We start from the raw sequence: 20,568 nt of genomic DNA, 5'->3' as shown, positions 1-20,568 counted from the left end.
CAAACACAAATATGAATAACAAAGCTATACACGTCAGTGATGAAAGAGTGATGAAAAATTACTGATTAGAATTCTAGGTTAATGGAAAGTGATAACAATGCGAGAGCGCCGTCCTTCTATCGCACCAAAAGTGATGTTGGACAGTGTGAGAGCAGCGGAGAGTTCAATGGCCTGTCTGGCCTTCCCCCCTTCAACCCTGTTCGATCCCTAGGATTTCTGGGAAATGTAGTCTCTGTGAAATGCAGCTCATCTTGATTTTGTTGTTTTCGGTATGTTAGTATACGCCCTATTACAGAATCGCGTGCACATACATTAGATAGGAGCAGATTATGCAGTACTTCACTGTTTACGTGTTTACGTGAATAAGATTACGTTTATGATTTGTGATAAAACTCCACATCCCACGATGCATTTCGTTTCGTGCGCAGGCTCTGTGAGTGGGACGAAGTGCAGCGTTGGTGGGAAATGACTGTAGGGAGGCTGTTATCTGGGGGATGAAATTACATATTGCCACCATGAATTGCGTTTTGTTTTTATTAAGGTCTCATTTTTGTTTTCTTTGAACTTGCACCGAGCAGCTCCGATGGGAAATTGTTGAAATTACAGGATTTTCAAAGCATTTTAAAACAGTTTATTTGCGTCGGCGCAGTGCCAGAGACACACCGATAACCGTTATTTTTTTTCCGCCACCAAAATGCCTCGGGACAACAAAACTCCTCTTATCCAGAAAATTGCAAAGAAAGCCTGTATCACCTTTCAAGGCTTTAAATCTTCTGCCAACGGGGATGAAAACCTCGTAGCGGATAAACATAGTGAATTAATCTCCTTAGTGACTGAGGTCAGGGCTGCCGACCTGAAAATTGCTCCCCGGAAAACCAAACCGATCTCCGCAGCGGCAGGACTCCAAAGCCCCCCGGTCACCTACATGCACATCTGCGAGACGGAGGTGTTCAGCATGGGGGTGTTCCTGCTCAGGGCCGGCGCCTCCATACCGCTGCACGACCACCCGGGGATGAACGGGATGCTGAAGGTCTTTTACACCTCATGTCTGTTGTGATCTCTGTTTCAGCCAGCTATAGTCAACTAGGATTTTGCATATGGCTTAAAGTATAATATTTGAGTTCAATTTCATGTTCAGAATTTTTTTCAACCCAAGAATATCTGGCAAACGAGTTATAAACCGTACAGGTCTTGTCATGCTTTTTTAAATTTATGTACTCAAGCATGCCATTCCAACATGACACCAAAATCTCTGGTTTTCAAGGAGGGTTTGTTGTACTGTTATTGATCAGTGAGTGTATGGACACTGTTGGGGGTTACCATGTTAATACCACTCAGAACCACATTACATATGCACATGCAATGGCATGCTGGGCCCCTGTGTGCATGCAGAGGACACCATGAACATAGAGCCAGCTACACTTGTGATGCACACACATCAAGGCTGGATTATCACCTGGGCAAAGCAGGCATCTGTCCTGGGACCCCAGACCCTGCGGGGTCTCAAAAACCACAACCTCACTGCATGTCGATTGGTTTTGGCGATTAATTAATGAATAAAAATGACTAGAGTCTGGCATTATTCGCCAGTTCTGTGCCTCTGGCTTGTAGAACCTAGAACCCTTTGCCAAAGCAGTCCTTTTGTTTCCTTTTCCTTTTCCTTTGTTTATTATTTGCTATTATTATTTCCGTTATTGTGCACATTACTAAATAAGTTGTGTTTTATCATGTAATGGGAACTTGGTTGAGTGTCCATACACAGCAGTTGTCAGTTGGGGCCAATATCAAGTTGTGGCCATTACACCTCCCAAAAAGGTTAAAGTGGCCAAACTTAATTTATCCGTGCTATTTTGTCTTTTTGAAAGTTAAAAAGTGAGGTAGTCCACACGTGGAATGTAGCAAGCACGTAGCAAATGAACTACTACTGAACTGAAAGTGAAAGAATGACATCTGAAAATCAGACTAATCAGAATGAATGTCATCTTGTGATTAGTTATACAGGGCTTGGTTTATTTTTGGAGAGAAAAATGGTGACTAATGGTGACAGTAAGACCTTACCTGACAGTGTTTTATGATAACCACATGTACAAGTCAGTGCCATGTAAGTCATCCCATTGTATCCTATGTACTCTTGTCAGCAGCAGGATTTTCTTCTAACATAATCCTCTCTCTTGTTCAGGTTCTCTATGGAAAGGTGAGCGTCCGCTGTTATGACAAGTTGGAGGACAACCTGACCGTCAGCACAGTCCCACCTCGTTTTGAGCCTCCTTTGGCTCCGTTCCAAACGGCCTCCCTGCGACGCTCTGTCCTCCGCTCCGTTGCCGAGTACTCAGAGAGCAGCGGGCCGTGCCTGCTCACTCCTGTACGGGATAACCTCCACCAGATCGATGCAGTGGGTGGGCCGGCTGCATTCCTGGATATCCTCGCACCTCCATACAATCCAGATGATGGGCGGGACTGTCACTATTACAAAGTCCTGCAAACTGTGGCAGAGAAGGAAACTGACGGAAAGAGCAATGAAGAGCAGCAGGGAGAGGAAAAGGAGAAAGAAGAGGAGACATGGCTGCTGGAAATCCCTCAGCCAGAGGACTTCTGGTGTGGCGGGGAACCCTACCCGGGCCCTGTAGTCTCTGTCTGAATGTGACCTCCCATCAGAGGAACCACACTGCAATACATGGCAGTGATAATATAGTCATATCCATCCATCCACAAGGAGGACAAATATGAGGGTCATTATTACCTGGAAGTCAACGAGATTGAGTCCCTTGCTTAAAGATGCTACAGCAGGGTAGAAGCTTGTAGAAACAGGAGCCTGAACTTTGACACCCGACACAGAATCAGGACCACTGAACTTACTTCCACAAACAAGTAACCAGTAACCTGGTCAGCACTGGGAAAAGGGTTCATCAGAGGAATTCACATTCCAGATATTTTTCTTCAGATGATTATGTTGCCTTGCACACACATGAATGTCATCAGCCAAACATTCTGTGAATGGTGGGGTGTCATTAGGAACCCTGATGTGTGTTCTGTGTACACTTTATTTTTTCACTCTGATGCAGAGGACTTCCACATTCATTGTGACTTGTTCCTTAATGCCGAAGCCTGTAACTCAAGTTGTACCTGCCTTATTGGGGAATGTTGAATGTATACTTATTAAGAGTGCCATTTCTGTTGTACATGTTCATTTCTTCCTCCAAAGTGCACACACTACATTATCTATATTTCATTTTTGTTTCATGTGTTTAACTTTTTCCAGATGGTTCCTGATATGCTGTAACTCAACCCAGAGTCATGTGCATATATGATGCATAATATTAAAGACTGAACTAAGTCTTTAAACCCAGTCCAGTAAGTATAATCCATGAAAAGTATTTTAAAGTTAGGGATGCACAATGTACATTGGGCCGAAAAATTTCTAAAATTCGCTGCTTTCACTGACTCAACCAGTGCAGCATCTACACACTTCAGTGCAGTAGCTGGAGCTGTGCAACGTTCAAATCCACCAATTAACACAGAGAAGAAGCGCAGCATGCCTTTGACACACCCGTGATGTCAAACTGCTGCGTCTGGGTGGAGCCACATGGACCAGAGAGCCAAACATGTTGTCGCCAACAACAGATTCTCCAGATTCAGAGGAAGATTACATGCTTGCAATCTGCATTTTACACAAGGGTTCAGGGTTCATCTGTAATCTTTTCTTTTTTCAGTCAGGCATGCATAAACTACAGGTTGGGAACTTAAAAATACAAAAAAGTGAAATTATTGGTAAAGTTATTGGTATCTGCGGTGAGAAGCAGCCGATTATGGGTTTCTTGGTTAATCCATATTGTGCATCCCTGTTTAAAATGGAAGCTGTGTTAGAGAAGCTCAGCATTTTTATACTTTAAAAACCAACACAGTTAAACTTTCTTCACTACTACTTTCTTTACATGTAGCTTAATAAACACTATATCATTCCAGTCCTTATGTTACATTACTTAAGCTTATATCTTTATCTTCCTTTGGCCTATATTAGACTTAATACAGGTCTATGTGCCAGTTTGACAATGATTCTTTCACTCTGATGATGAATGTATGTGTATCAATAAAATTGATGGTAATAATTCATGGAATATCTGATCTCCGATTTCAGGACTCCTGCAAAGTCATTTCCAGGTCTAAAAGACTAAAGGGAGCATATGGAAAAGTAATTGTGTTTCTGGACTATAACCCTATAGATAGCGTTTTCTGAAATATAAAATTCAGATATTGTAAAATAACAATAATAATGATAATAATAAATAAAGCAGAGTGTTTCTTGTGGTTTGGAGCAGGCAGCCAGTGTAGCTGAAATGTTTACCATGTGTGTGAGGGCACAGGCCAGAGCCAGCTTGATGTTGGAAGAAAGGCAAGAAATATGGTGTGTGACTCGGTGCAGGAGTTAGCACTGTGCCCTAAGCAGCTTCTAAATTTATCAAATCCTAACATCCCAGCCTTGTCTCCTAGAAATCACCTTTATGTATAACCAACTTGCAAATACGGTTATGTTCTCTCTTAACATAATGTGGAAATAAATTAATGCATGTGACAAGTTTCAAAAATGTTGATGCAACAACATATCAGTAAAATACTCAGCGACAAAATATTTCATCAACCATGTTTCCCTAAACTTAACCAAAGTTACACACTCCACACTGGAGTCTGGACTCGGTGGTTTTTGGTGCCACCTCCTTCAGAGTCCGGTGCAATGTAAAGATGTTATGTTTGGTTCAGTCAAATAAACATGTAATTTAGGCCCTTCCCTTTAAACATATTTGCTGTTGCAAATTAGTTGTATATAAACAGAATAAACTGAATTACAAATACACATAGCATCACATATAAGCAAATATTAAAATTATCAGAACATTTATGAGGTATGCAGTGATGTAATTACAACAAAAGTAAACTGACTATCTTTTCTGCATAAGGAAATCACACCTTTATGGCTATAAGCATCATTAGATTGGGTCTTCAGGACCCAACTTAATCCAACCATCCATACATTACCTATCACTGCTTATCTTGTGCAGGTGGCATGGGAGCTGGAGCCTTTCCCTAGCCTGGAGGGAACCCACACGGATCCAGGATGAACATGCAAACTCTGGGGGGTTCCAAACAAGAATGTTCTTTCCTTGAAGTGAAGTGACAGAAGAACCACTAAACCACCGTGCCATCCATCCATCCATTTTCTATACCGCTTATCCGTCAGGGTCGCGGTGGAGCTGGAGCCTATCCCAGCTGACTACGGGCGAGAGGCGGGGTCCACCCTGGACTGGTCGCCAGTCAATCACAGGGCCAACACACAAAGACAGACAACCACACACTCTCACACTCACACCGAGGGGCAATTTAGAGTAGCCAATTAACCTAATGTGCATGTTTTTGGTATTGTGGGAGGAAGCCGGAGTACCCGGAGCTATGAGGCGACAGTGCTAACCACTGCACCACCGTGCCACCCCACCAAAATAAATGCTGGGGGTAAATTTTAGTCTGAAGATATGTTGTTAAAGGCATAATACATATCAATTTTTGGTTTCTGTTTATGAACAGGCCATTAACCAATTCTGGAGAAACATAATTGATTGTTGAATCTCATTCACATGTCATTGGCCTTGGAGTCCAGCCCCACCGTAAGAAATCTAGGACTTATTTTTGATCAGGACATGTCCTTTAACTCACATGTACCTCAAATTTCAAAGACTGCCTTTTATTCACCTTCGCAACATTCTCAAAAAGATGCAGAGAAGCTAGTCCATGTATTTATTACGTCCAGGCTGGACTTTTGCAACTCCCTGTTATCAAGCTGCCCCAATAAGAACATAAAGACTCTGTACCTTATTATCCAACTAGAATTCTACGCCCCCAGGATGCAGGGTTACTTGTGGTTCCTAGAGTCAGCAAAAGTAGAATGGGAACCAGAGCCTTTAATTATCAAGCTCCCTTCCTATGGAATCATCTTCCAGCTTCGGTCCAGGAGGAGTACGCCCTCTCTGTGTTTAAGAGTAGACTTAAAACCTTCCTTTTTGATAAAGCTTATAGTTAGGGCTGGCTTATGCTGCTAAAGGCTTAGACTGTCAGGGATCTCCCATGATGCACTGAGCTTCTCTCTCCTCCTCTAACTCTCATTCCACACATATTCATCTCCCATCAATGCATGTCACTGTGACTTCTTCCTCGCAGTCTTTTGTCATGAGGGTTTTGTTGGGTCTCTCTAAAAATAAGATGAAAATGTTTGGTCTAGACCTGCTCAAGTTCCAAAGCATTATGAGAGAACTGTTGTTGTGATTTGGCACTATATAAATAAACTGAATTGAATTGAACTGAATGAAATCTTCACCAATCCATCCATCCATCCTACGTGTTTTCTTCAAGCAATAAGAGAGATGGGTTTCAGGAGAGTTTCAGCTCTCAGACAGTCCATGCTGGAAGGTCTGCTAATGTGCTGATCATGCTTCTTTAGAAACATACTTCAATGAGTTGACTGAACTCTGTACAGGACATTCATCCAACTTTTTCATTTCCAGTCAAAATACTTCAAGTTAGAGGAACTCATGTTTCTAAAGTTCTGAATTGATCTGAAAAACTTAACTAAGACTTGTATGTTTACATTAGGTTAATTGAAATGATTGGTTGAGTCCACTAAATTAGTCCGATTTTTTTACAGTGTACATTTCTCCATTGTGGGACTAATAAAGGATTATCTTATCTTTTCATTCAAAGTGTAATTCAAAACATTTTTGTGTTTTGCATATGTGTTTATGAACACATTTGAATTTATGAACAATCAAACACAAAGAGCTAAAATTAAACCCTGACACTGACAACAAACACTAAAGAAGGCCTGAGATACTAATGAAAAAAAAACATTCTGGTAATTTTTAATCTGTTAGAGCTATTTTCACTTGTTTTCACAGATGGGAAAAATCTCACTTTCTCTCTGGGCTGCCACACTCTATTCTAGGATATATTATATTCTTAGAAACATGATTTTAAAGTCCTGGACTAGCACTGATGGTAGCTTGTCCAGCAGGCCAACATCACCTGCACCTAACCCATCACCTGAGTCAATGTCAGAAAAGGTTTCTCCTATCTGCTATTTTCTTTATACCAACATTACATTAACAGTAAAATACTGTGTAGGGAAAAAAAGCATGGTAAATTATTGTCAAATAAGGTTCTTTGTGGAAGTGAAAGTCCACTAAAAAAAGAAGCACCTAATGCTTGGCGACCCATTAGTTCACAGACCTGGAGTCACAAGTCCAGAGATCTGCAATTTGCAATTTTGCAAACAAGCAAACAAACAATAAATAAATAGGCAAACAAACAACAAACAGAAGAAGACCAACAACTGGTCAGTAAACAGTAGACAGACTGTTGGTTGAACTGCACATAGGCGTAAAGATTTGAATGTTGCACTGAGTGAATGAATGAATAAATGAATGAATGTGGTCTGCTGGACACAGTTTTCATCAAAGAGTCTGACAGCAGTCTGAACGCAGTTCCTTCACACAGCCCAGGTGAAGCAGTCCAGAGTGTGCTGCTTGGGGTAATCACAGATGGTACACTGGAGGTAAATGTAAAAAGGCTGAATATTGCATATAAAGGACATGTTTATGTTATGTTTAAGCTTGAGAAGATAAAAAAAATATAATAAAATGAGTGTAACAAAAAGTAGAAGCATGTCCTCAAAACTGTGCAAGAGACTGAGAGAGGATTCGCCTCCCAGCAGGACAATGACCCTCAAACACAGTCATGTCCACAGAGAGCCAGCTTCGACCAAAAGGAGAGGAGAAAGGTCATCATCCGGACAGGCCATGTCTCCTCCCACACTTCAGCACAACAGAGGATTTGTGACAGGACTTGAGGATGATCGTTAAATTGTGGATCTCAGAAATCTGGCTAAAAATGAATAATTATAAAGGTTACAGCTTAAACTTCATTTCTTCAATAAATTGAATTTATTTTCCTATTGTAAAAAAGCTTTACTGTAACTGGAAAAGCAGGTTTCATCCCAGCTATGTGCCCATCAGTCATGTGACCCTCACTAAAGCCTTTAAGTCTTTTGTTGTTTTTATGTAAAATGTCATTTAACATAGTGTTAATGTTCATGTCTGCATATTCACACATGCACACTTCAGACACTTGGCTCCACTAAGACAAGCAGATATAGTGACACTGACAGTCAGGACAGTGACTTTGGCTCATATTAAATGCAATTATCCTCAATTTCCAGAATAAAGTCTATCAGGCCATTATATCAGTATGGGAAATACTTATGGTGCAGCTCGAACAACAGGAGCCAGTTGTTGGCAGCCACTAGTAGAGATGCCAGATATGATAATTTTTCCTTGCTTGAATCTAAGACTCCCTAAAGTCTGGATCCACATCCTTCACATATATTTTACTTTGTAATGTATGAGAAATTTTGCCTTTGTTATCTACATGTTGTGATTTTATGAATATCTGTAATACAGTTTTGATGGTATGTTTCTTATTTTCCTGTTAAAAATGATTTCTTGGTAGTTTGGATTGAAAGGTGCTGTACACTGTACAGATTTAAAAACCCACCGAGGAACTGTTATTTGTAATTTTTGGCGAAATAAAAAAAAAAACTGACTTGATTTGACTTTATATTAATTATGATATGTTACATGATTTAACAAAATAATAAGGCAAGTTGTAAGGTATAGTAGTGCACTGACAATAAAAAAAGGAACAATAGTGCACTTTTGTCCCATTTTATGCAACATATATCACTCAAAAAATCTTTATAATTGGCTGTAATGGTTTAGAACACAGTATATAATACAGTTGTAAGGGTTAGAGAGGGAGGGTTGAAGTGTTACCGGACTACCAGAGGGGGAGAAGGGGAGAGGGTGGGGTCATGAACAACAGTGGGATTCTTTGTTCATCTTATGATGACTCTATGGAGTATTACTCATTTGTTCTTGTGATCAAGTTGGTGCAAGAAGGATAAAGATGTTACAGATTATTGCAGACTTCACATACCTTCTTTAAAGCAAATGTGCCTATTTGCCACGCTCCCCAGAACCATCGAGAATATTAATATCCCTTTAATCAGTGTGTGTATAATGCAGGGACAGGTCTAAGACATTTGACATTTTTATTTCCGTCAAAATGCTACATTCTGGCGTTCATCCTAGACCCTCAGTGTGCATCAAACTCACAATATGAAACAACAACATGCTTTGACAACCAGTCAAAAGCAGCTAAATCCCAAACAGCAAGATGTTCACATCAACAACAACTGATCAAAATGAACCTTAAAATGGAACAAAAATGTATCTAAAATCCAATGTAATATTGAAAATACCTCATATTGTGAGTTTAAGTGCCTGACAATAGTCCATCTCCAAAATGCTGCATTTTAATAAACTCTGTGCTGAAAGTGCGCAGCAGTTATAAGCACTGAATTTAGAAAAAATACACATTGTGCTTATTTAAATCTATCAGCCTATCTATATAAATCTATGTCATTAAGAAACTTGATATAGATAAACTATTATATTTCAAATTAAGTGTGTTCATACATTATATATATCTATTGACAGGATCTTAGAGTGATCCAATAAAAATGTTCGTACATCTATAATATACTATAGACAGGATGTCACTGGTTTATTCCTGCTCCTTTCCTGACTGTATCCTGGTGCTAACGGCTCACTGAGTGACCACATATAATACCTTAGTCAGACCTGTGAGACTTCTCGCAGTTTCTCATTGTTGTGCTGTGTTTAGTGATTTCCATCCTGGTCATCCACAAATTCTGCTTTGCTTAACTGCAGGTATTTGGACACGAAAAAAGAAATATAAAGCCATGCAGGAAAAACCTTTAATGACTTCAGTACATTCTAAACCTTCATTACTAACCCGATGCCAGTCCAGTATGACAGACCAACACAATGACAGTGTGGAGGTGTGGAATAAATTAACAGCGGAATGACCCTTAAAATTAGATTTTTCACAGTTTCATGGTAATCACAAATATCTTAGTGAAATCTCATCGTAACATAACATATTTAAATATACTGCTTGATGGTTTCCTATAACGGACCTTTACTTTGGTCTTTATGCAGATACATTGTCAGTAATTGACAGGCGAGATGTGTCAGAAAAGAGACTAAAAATCAGATCAGGTTTTTCTCTCTTTTTCCCTCCAGCCACAGCAAAGTGAAATGGTTTAAATGGACTTTTTTTTTTTTCACATAAAATGAACCATTCTCACGTTTGTAAAGTTTACTTTAGAGCATCAGCTTCCACTGTGTTCCGTTGTGTAATGACCAATAAAGGTGCAACGGTAAAGCACAGTGAATAATTCTATACCACATCCTGGTGTTTAATAGGCCTATGAACACATTTAGCAAGTGGAAAGGAAATCAGGTGACCACAGCTGCCCACTCCTGCGAGGTGTTTGAGTCACAACAAAGGATACAGACAGAGGTAACAGCCAAGACCTCAAATGGTGGAAGTTTAGAATGATGAACAGCTTGTTTCCACTGACTTTCAAGGAGCAAATTCAAAGAAATACAAATTACAGTATTCATAAACACTGAACTCATGGTTTCTGTGTCTTTTCTGGGAATTTGTGGGTTTTAGCGACCTTAGTGGGTTTATATTCTCCACTTAAAAACTTGATTCTAGTGGTTTTTCAGTCTGGTATTTTATCATTTAAATTTTATTTATTTTTAACAAATGAACAGGTTAATAAATACAAGTGCTGAATAACAAAAAACTGGACATAAGGGAAAGGAAAGAAAAGTTTTCCTTGCAGGCAGTGTTGTGCATTTACCTTCATACCAGGAAATAAACATATATTACATATAAATAAATAATTTTGACCGAACTGTGAACTGGATGAACATAATATTTATTACGATAACTCGGATAACTCAGTATTTCTAAAATCCTTGCAATGATCCCACCTGAACACCGTGGCCTATAGTCCATCTATAATCTTGCTTTTTCCTGGAGTGTGTTCACAAACAGATGATTGAAATGGTTACGATTGCAGACTTGATCATTTTGAGTCTTTTGACTGAAGTCAGAAATGTGGTTCTTTTCATTTATTTTCATGAAATAATAGTTAAACCTGGCTATAAAAACTATGTATTTCACCTTTGCTGAGACAAAGTGTAGGCTACATAGCAGGTCATAGCCTGTTTATAAGCTGATGTGATACCTAAATAAAAAGTGAGTGGGTGAAATCTCTGAGTCAGAGATGCCATGAGTGACTCAAGGTGGGATTTACCCAATTGAATTTCCAATGTCAACCAGTATACAAGTTTGTTTGTTTGGGTTTTTTTTTTTTAATGAAAGTTCTCCACTTTCAACTCGGCGACGTCTGAGTTCCTTGAACGCACCTTTGAACCGTGTTGTTCCTTTAGTTATAAGTAATAAACCAAACTGATGCCGCTCGTGTTGATCCCCATACATTTAATAGATCTCAAAACACACATCACAACAAAAAATGTCAAGTCGTATGAGTTCAACATATATATACTGCAACATTGTTTCACACGTGAACCACAACTGCTTAACACCTGAAGTTACACGAGACTAAATGTGTACAAAAATAGAATGTCTTCCAACGTTACATATTAAATGACAAATTATACATTGCATTAGAAGCGTCCTTGAATCAGTCAGTGTACAAAAAGACACACAGCAAGGCACTAAAAGGGAAATAAAGTCATCAACAAACATGTTAGAATGAACAAATTGTCAATTCAATAACTTAAAACAGCCGTCTTTCTTCAAAACATTATTGCAGTTATTTCACATTTAAACGCGCAGCCTGATGCGCGCCCAACATGTGTTGGACACATAAAAAAATCCCCTTTATATTACAGTCGCCCTTGTATATTCTTCTGAATTAATGGCTATATTTACTTTTATATTCAGTAGACTGTGCAGGCAAAGTGCATTCGTGTCAGTCTCTCGGTCAGTTCCGGAGCAGGAATGGGTGGATGTGCGTAATTGCGCACGACTGCACATAAGTTCTTGTTCATCACATCTTGCTTTAAGCTTGCAGTTTCAAGCAGTTTCAGAATGATTATTTAAAAGTTATTTTCTTTTAAGAGGTTAGTGTGCGTCACGCTGCCATGGTGCTTTTCCTGGGAAAACTATGAACAAATCCTGCTGGTTGTGCTGATGCCGCCTGACGGCCGCTCCACTCCGGAGCTGCTGGACGAAGAGGAGGACGAAGATGAGACAGTGGAGGACTTCCTCTCCTTTTGCCTCAGGTGGATTTTAGTGTGTCTCTTCCTCTCGTCGCTCCGGGCGAACTTGCGGCCGCAGAAGTCGCACGCAAACGGCTTCTCTCCTGTGTGCGTGCGAATATGCGTAGTGAGGTGGTCACTGCGGCTGAAATTGCGCATGCAGATTCGGCACTGGAACGGCTTGTGTCCAGTGTGGATCCTGATGTGTCTGGTCAGTTCGTCGGAGCGGGAGAACCGCCGATCGCAGCCTTCCGCCGGACAGGGGTACGGCCGTTCGTGAATAGGCGTCTTGCTGGGTCTGTTCGGGTACTTTCTGGGCCGCAGGATTGGCCTCAGGGGCAGGTTCTGTGGGCTGTAGGCAGAGGGGAGCCTCGGCGGCCCTCCCTCGGAGCCACTACCACCCGGACCCCCCAGCGTAAAGTTCCTGATAGTGTTCAGCGGGGTCAGGGGTGGCGGGACACGGAATGTATCGAGTGGACATGGACCAAATGGTTTTCGATCCTGGATACCTGCCGTGTGCATGTCCCGCTGGCAAGCTGGCTGGAAGAACCCCGAGTAGTCTGGGATGATGGGGAACAGCCCCGGCGCGTCTGAGCTGCCGGGCTGCTTGGGCGAAGAGTATGACGGGGGCGGGTAAGGGGCGATGGGGCAGGTAGAGGTGGACAAAAAAGCCGAAGGGTCCTGGTACCCTTCCCCGCAGCCAGAAGAGGAGTAAGGGGGCGGGGGGGAGTACAGGTGGTGGTGCTGGTCCATCTCTGCCTGGTTCTGAGCCGTCATGGTGCAACTCAAATTTCCGCTGGAGAAGTGATTGGGAGATCCCGAGGAAACCGGGGAGGAGGATGCTGAAGAGGAGGGAGGAGGAGGAGGAGGCGGCGGCTGGGCCACGTTGAAGATGCCCGAGACGATGTTGATCACTCCCTCGGGGTTCCAGTTTCCTGGATACTGGGAGTCGATGGAGAACTTTCCCATGTAGGTGAAGGTCTGGTTGCGATGGGATGCGGGCTGAGAGAAGCCACTGGAGTAGGAGGAGAGGTCCAGAGAGCGCTTCTCTGCACTCATGTCTGCGCCCATCAAGCCATCTGCGGACAAAAAACAAAACGGGTCATTAGTGAAGCAACACAAACATGATTAATTAACCTGTTCACACTAGACATGGAAGTGGGCTATAAGTGAGAGATAGCTGTTCCATTACGCACTGACTCTGGTCTTCTCATGTTAATACGTTAGTATATGATACACTAAAACTAACTTTTATTTACTATGACAGTCGAAGGCAAAACAGTTATTCTTTCTATTCTTTTTCTTTTAGTAGAATTTGCAGTTTTAATTTGTTACACATACATACATTCAACTTTTTACGAATGAATAACCCACATTTCTTCAAGACATCCTTCCTCCAGCTGTGTATCATCTTACCTGCTGCCACATTAATTTGATCGTAATGACCTCCCAAATCGCTGTTGGGGAAGATTGCCACGGAGGCCGGCAAGCTGCTGGCGATGTCATCCATGGAGTACACGCTCTCGGCCACGGGATGCACGAAGCCCCCGAGATTCACCGGCACTTTCTCCAAAGTTTTAGCCGTCATTTTGGAGAAAAGAAAACACTACCGCGTCTGCTTGCTCTCTTGCCTTTCTGTTCGTATCCTCAAAGTTCTTTACAAGTAACAGTGTGGAACCCAGCCGAGCGTGGATCACCACTGCATGTCTTCGTTTGTCACCGGGGTGTGAGAGGATGAGCTGGTGCGGTTCATGCGCTCTGGTGATAAAGTTAACACCGTGTAAAGTAACTGTTATTGGGAAAGGGGGCCCGGACTCCAGTATGTATATATGGGGAACCTTTTGAACACAGCCTCTACGTCATTACCCAAATATGGAGTGGGAGGAGTGATACGAGCGGAGAGGGGGAGAGGCGCTGCAAATGCTGATTGGCTGAGAGGCTCCGTGACGATTTCAAAGGGAATCACTTGTCAATGGAGAACCCGCTGCTCCGGGGGAGATAAAACGGAGTATTTCCACTGCCTGCAAAACAGCGATAAACTGTTCTAAAATATCAAACCATCAGAATGAACCACAGCGTACACACGCGGCTCTGATTGTTTCGTATTTCCGTGAAATATAATGAACTGTTATTCATTTTTAAAATATAATCTTGCTTATTTTCTTTTTAATCACACTCTAATATCAAAAGAGGAATTCCGGTTGAGCTTCATAACCCATAAAAGGACTAATCCGGTAATTTGGTACATCCCCTATACTCCATATTTAGTTTCGATTCCGGAATTATGATCATCGGAAAGTGACGAGTTTTATCGAGCTGAGAGACAGACAGAAAGAGAGGGAAGCTCTAGCATAACCACAATCAAATGAGACGGACAGAGGAGCGGAATTTACTCCTTTGGGTGCGATAGGCTGCATGGGCTCGGAAACTTTTTTTTTTTTTCAGGCTGATTTGACTATGCTTTAGGAAAGAATAGGTTCACCGAGGAGTTAAATATAGTCATTCAGAGATATTTACAGCAGCGACAGGAAATCAATATTTATAGAGGCAGTGGTGGTGGGCTATGAGAAGAAAAAAAGAAAAGGTGGTGGCAGGGGTCCACCTAAACGTGGACATATACTCTGTTTCATTCCTAATTCTTTGAACTGTTTAATAATAATATTTCATCAGTTAAAAGTGACATTAAATCAAGATGCGGAGTATTTTGTATTTTACATACTGCCGTTGCTTACATACATCTATTTACAGGATTTTAGATTTAATCATTAATCCCAAGAGATTTGTGTGCCCTCCTGTGGTCTCCTGGGGAACTGTGCCTCTCTCTCTCTCTCTCTCTCTCTCTCTCTCTCTCTCTAACACACACACACACACACACACACACACACACACACACACACACAGACGGGCCATGGGCTCTTTCTGCTCTTTTTGATCTTGTAAAGTCCCTCTGTGGGTGGAGAAAGCTGACAGACAGAAAACAGAAAATATTGGGCACCTTGGGTGGAATATAGTTTCCATTTTGTGTGTTTGTATGTGTTGCAGAATCACACAATCACCACTGTCATGTTCTAAATATAGCTAGGTTTATCAGTGACAGTCTTTTCAGATGTTCATTGGTAAAATCTTTCATTATACCTGCTGTTGACACTGGATATCATGGAATTATAATACTGAAAAATACTTTCAGTACACATCATTTTAACAGATTTATACACAACTGCTCTGTTGACACCAAATAGCTATACAAACAACTTTACAACATTTTATCAGTCTAGATCATATTACTAAAGATGGTTAGCCAACAACAAAATAGCCAACTACTGTAGCCTACACCAGACAGACAGACAGACAGACAGACAGACAGACAGATAGATAGATAGATAGATAGATAGATAGATAGATAGATAGATAGATAGATAGATAGATACCAAAAATCTGTGCAGAAGTAGAGCTAATTATTAAACAATCCTATAATGTTGGACATGTTGATAATGTATTGTAACAGGCTGCACTCCAAAAATATGTATATATATATATATATATATATAAAATCAAAGCAATAAAAAAAAATGAAAATTGGTGTTTGCATATGTATTCATCCCCTTTGCTATGAAGCAACGTTCTGGTGCAATCAATTACATTCAAAAGTCACAAAATTAGTGAAATAAAGTCCACCTGTGTGCAATCTAAGTATCACATGATCTGTCAGTATGTATACACCTTTTCTGAAAGGCCCCAGAGGCTGCAGAACCACTAAGCAACACCACAAAGTCCAAAGAGCTCTCCAAACAAGTCAAGGACAAAGTTGTTGAGAAGTAAAAGTCAGGGTTGGGTGATAAAAAAACATATCCATATCTTTGATAATCCCCCGGAGCACCATCAAATCCATCATCATCAAATGGAAAGAACATGGTACCACAACAAACCTGCCAAGACAGGGCCGCCCACCAGAACTCACAGAAAACGCAAGGAGGGCATTAATCAGAGAGGCAACACAGAGACCAAAGGTAACCCTGAAGGAGCTGCAGAGTTCCACAGCAGAGACTGGAGTGTCTATCCATAGGACCACAATAAGACATACACTCCACAGAGCTGAGCTTTATGAAAGAGTGGCCAGAAAAAAGCCTTTACTTAAACATAACAATAAGAAAGAATGTTTTGAGTTTGCCAAAAGGCATGCTGTGGGCTCTCCAAATGTGTGAAGGAAAGTGCTCTGGTCAGATGAGATTAAAATTTTTGGCCATCAAGGAAAACACTGTGTCTGGTGCGATGTGTTACTCTCATATAGCAGCAAAAGGATTCTGGGTTCGAGTTCTGCTCTGGGCCCTTTTGTGTGGAGTTTGCATGTTCTCTGTGTACCTGTGGGGTTTTCCTCTGGGTACACTTGCATATTAGGTTAACTGGTTACTCTACATTGCCAGTTAACCACACATAGCTATGGGTGTGTGAGCGTTTGTCCAGGTTACACTCCATCTCTCTCCCAGTCTAAGCTGGAACATGTGACAAACAGGACAATGTTAAAGAATATGATGCATTGTTGTAGATTAAACTACACAATAGTATATACAATAGTTAAAATTAGCACATTAAAACAGAAGTAGTATTAATGTAAAGACATCAAATGTAACAGTAAACAACTGACAAGGACAATTTCTCTGGATAATAAAGTAACAATAAAGTAGATTTTGCTGATAATGCTTAGATAGACCTACGTAATGTAAGTAAAATTTTCCAACACAGAGCTGAACACAAGAACTGAAAATGTCTTCCACCACTTTGGTTTATGATCAAATACTCACAGAACGAATTAGATTCCCACTGGCATCAGGCTTTGCTATATGTCAAAAGTTGATGCTGTTAGTCATTTATGACTTATGAATGAATGCTTTTAATTAGATGCTTTCTGAGTCTCAGTAAAAAAAACAAATTTTCACCACTGTCACCTGCTTTCTTGTTTTGTTCTGATATTGTACAGTGTTTATTTTACTGCAATAAAAATGATAAAAGTGAAAGAAGGGCACTGATAAGTCATCAATTTTACTTTACTTCTAGCATAATGTGTGACTAATGAGACAACTGTTTTAATAGCTTCAGAGTGTCACATTCACACACACATCTTTCACATTAATCAACACACTGGTCAATAACCCCTGTCAATAACAGGTCTATTCATTTGGCCTAAATCTGTGTGTATGTGTGTATATGCGTGACCGTGCTGTTGTCAGGAGGTGAAAATCTTTAACAGAATATAGCATGGTGGCAGCTATGTGAAATACTTAGGAACAGCTGTGAAAGCGCAGTTCCAGAGCATATTGAAAAAGGATATGGTAAGCAGGTGTTACAAATGATTGTCCCTGACTTTAAAGAAAAATAATAATTAAGAGCTGGTGTCTGCTGTATCTTAAATTGAAATTGTGGGAGACACCATTTAAAAGATGCTTCAAATAAATCCCAGAGCTCCACTGATTTGCTGCATAGGGTTTTGTAGTTTTATCATATCTTGCCGAAATCTAATCGTACAGTTTGGTTCACTTTCAGTTTCAGAAAGTTGCAAAAATTGTTGGACAACTCTGCTGAATTCCAATACTTGTGCAGGTAGGGTGTGTGTGTGTGTGTGCTGGGGGCGGGGGGGTTCAAATGTTGTTCGGTGATCCAGCATGTACCTTGAACACTAATGCTTTGAGGTTAGGCAAAAAAAAAATTGGTTATAACAGGAGGAGACATGGAAAGTGGGGGTGGATCCTCATAGAAACAGGCACTTGCAACTTGACAAAAGACGAGTTAATGATTTTGACAATCAGCTGTTCTCCAGTTGCTCTCTGTTGTCCTCCATAGGGCTGCACGAGTCTCCCTCCAGAGATTGTCACCTCCGGATGTGATGCTGGACCGATGGTACCCTCAGATCTCCTTCCTGGGAAGGAAACAAGTGTGGGAGATAGCAAAGGGAGGCCTCAAAAAGAGATATACTGGAACCTGAACTGGTGTGAACATACCCTGTATGGAAAAACGCATTCAGACACATTTCTTTATTATTCAGTTTAGGTGTGCTATTGGTGGTGCTTCCAGTGAAGGGAAATCTTAATGCTTTTGCATATCAAAACAATTTGGACAATGCTATGTTTCCAACTGTGTGGCGACAGTTTTGGTGTGGAAGAATTTGACTGGCTGGCACATAGCCTTGACCCCAACCCCATCGAACACCTTTGGGATTGACTGGACCGGAGATTGCGAGCCAGGCCTTTTTGTGCTTTACTTCACAAATGCCTTGCTGCATGAATGGGCAAAAATTCCCACAGAAACACTCCAAAAGCTTGTGGAAGCCTTACCAGAAGACTGGAAGCTGTTATAGCTACAAAGGTTTGTGACAATTGACTCTGCCTAGTCAAGTGGGCTGCCCCTTCACAGTCCCAAAATAAAATTTACCTCAGACTGATATGAAGGAAGAGTTAAAGGCAGCTGTTTGAACACCAAGGAGTACTGAAGTAGGAAGCCATGACAGCGTTCCAGTTCTCCAGCAAATGGCTGAGGATTAGTTGGGGCTGTGTCCAACTGTGACTTCATGGGACCTGCAGTCTGGCATTCGCACCCACTTCATGCAGAGATTGGTCAACTATGTGGAGGTGCCTTTTTCTATTTGTTACACAACTGTCAGTACCCTATCTGTACTTCCCACCTGATTGGTACAGTTTATGTGCGTCGATCAGGTTCAACACCTGATCAATGGGTTATTCTGACCGTAACTGTTACAAAGCCGATTATGTATAGGGCTGCATGTTCACACGTGCAGTACTGATCGGGCAGGAGGTATGGATCAGGCAGCAACAACTATATATGTCTCCTCTTCATTAAACATAGTCATGTTTTCAAAGGAAACTGTCTTTCTAAAACTGTTGGCAGAAGAATTGAAACATGATTGACTAACATAACACTACAGCATTAGGATTTCCTTTCACTGGAACTAAGTAGACTAGATCAAAATTGCCCAAAAAGATGGTGGCACTAGATGAAAAGTCTGAGCATCATCAAAGTCATTAATATTCATCCTAAGGGTGTCATCAATGTCTGTACAAAATTTCAACGCATTCAGTAGTTGTTCAGATATTGCCACTTGGATCAAAGAGGTGGAACAACGAACCAGCTTTGCCATTCTTCAAGCCCAATGGACAGAACGGCTAAAAAATGGCTAAAACAATTTATGGATGGCAGCATAAACAAGGCTGTCCTCTCCTGATGATCTCCTCATTACTTTTTAAAAACTAACTAGACACTGATGTGAATATCATCTATAATTAGCAAACATACAACAGTTATGTCACCAAGTACATGTGACATCAACACTAGCTGTTATTGTAATCTACTGCAGCAGCAACCAGGGAAAATCCCTGTACTGTCCCTAAAATATACCTACTGTTCTGTGACTGATAATGCGTTTGTGGTTGTCAGCAGTTGATCATGACTGACAGACTTATAGTGTGCTTGTCTCAACAGCTTGTTTACAATATACAGTAAAGTGATTTTATATGACATGTTAGAATCTCCTTCATTTTTAACTAATGATCAACAGATGACAGCTTGGGTCATGTTCATTACACAGTTTAAGATTTAACATTTTGTAATCTCAAGTAAAAAAAAAAGCCTTTATTGATAGTACAGCATAATAATTTCATTATCATGACATAACATTACATTATGGCCTATCCTCCAAAAGAAACTATGCTTTTGGTATGGAATTGTGGATTCAGGAAAAATGGAAATTTTTTGACACCACAGCATCATAGTTATCTTGCTCAACATACAGGCTAGGTTACTTCCAAGCATTCCCACTCAGAGCCATGAGTTTAATATGAGAGAATATACAATTATTTCCTTGTCTGTTTAATTGTCACAGGCATCAAGAAAATACCCACACTGGATACAGTTTGCTTTTGTAGCCCACATATTTTCTTTGTGTGGGAGTATAGCAACTGAGGTGTGTACATGCAAATCTGTATGTGTCTATGTGTGTGAGTGGGGTAGAGAGATGTGATGAGTATGCAACTGTCAGAGTGAGAAAGCTAATTTGGTTTGAATTTAAATCGGTCCAATCTTCAACTGAAAGACAACAAACACCAGTGGCTGCCCCCACATGTACACTATTGAATTTCATCACCCATATATGGAGTGCTGAAAGGCTTATGAAGGACTTTCATTGCTCCACATATGAAGTCATGTTAAATATGAGACATCAAAAAGTCACTATGATAAAGGTGCATTACAAACCACAGCTCTATAAAAAAAAAAATGGGGCGTGAGAGAAGGAGCGCAC

General features: G+C 40.8%; 2 protein-coding genes across 2 annotated transcripts; one reads left to right on the top strand and one right to left on the bottom strand.

Moving 5' to 3' along the window:
- Positions 1 to 426: 426 nt before the first annotated feature.
- Positions 427 to 4,108, top strand: adoa (2-aminoethanethiol (cysteamine) dioxygenase a). Its single transcript, XM_046377939.1, has 2 exons — positions 427 to 1,030; positions 2,180 to 4,108. Exons 1-2 carry the CDS (start codon positions 695 to 697, stop codon positions 2,636 to 2,638), a joined length of 795 nt encoding a protein of 264 aa, XP_046233895.1. The 5' UTR covers positions 427 to 694; the 3' UTR covers positions 2,639 to 4,108.
- A 7,270-nt stretch (positions 4,109 to 11,378) lies between these two features.
- egr2b (early growth response 2b) lies at positions 11,379 to 14,246 on the bottom strand. The gene is made up of 2 exons (XM_046378214.1): positions 13,680 to 14,246; positions 11,379 to 13,342 (listed from the first exon to the last, which is right to left on the bottom strand). The coding sequence occupies exons 1-2, from the start codon at positions 13,849 to 13,851 to the stop codon at positions 12,168 to 12,170; spliced, it is 1,347 nt and encodes a 448-aa protein (XP_046234170.1). The 5' UTR covers positions 13,852 to 14,246; the 3' UTR covers positions 11,379 to 12,167.
- Positions 14,247 to 20,568: the final 6,322 nt, after the last annotated feature.

Source organism: Scatophagus argus, chromosome 21 (assembly GCF_020382885.2).
Source record: "Scatophagus argus isolate fScaArg1 chromosome 21, fScaArg1.pri, whole genome shotgun sequence".
NCBI classification, from domain to species: Eukaryota; Metazoa; Chordata; class Actinopteri; family Scatophagidae; genus Scatophagus; species Scatophagus argus.
This window is presented reverse-complemented; position numbering and strand designations above follow the sequence as displayed.

Bases quoted from the DNA above. Each gene is read 5' to 3' on its own strand.
- adoa (XM_046377939.1), top strand. From the start codon at position 695: ATGCCTCGGGACAACAAAACTCCTCTTATCCAGAAAATTGCAAAGAAA. The intron at 1,031-2,179 runs GTCTTTTACACC...TCTCTTGTTCAG, and splicing joins GGATGAACGGGATGCTGAAG to GTTCTCTATGGAAAGGTGAG.
- egr2b (XM_046378214.1), bottom strand. From the start codon at position 13,851: ATGACGGCTAAAACTTTGGAGAAAGTGCCGGTGAATCTCGGGGGCTTC. The intron at 13,343-13,679 runs GTAAGATGATAC...TTTTGTCCGCAG, and splicing joins TCAAATTAATGTGGCAGCAG to ATGGCTTGATGGGCGCAGAC.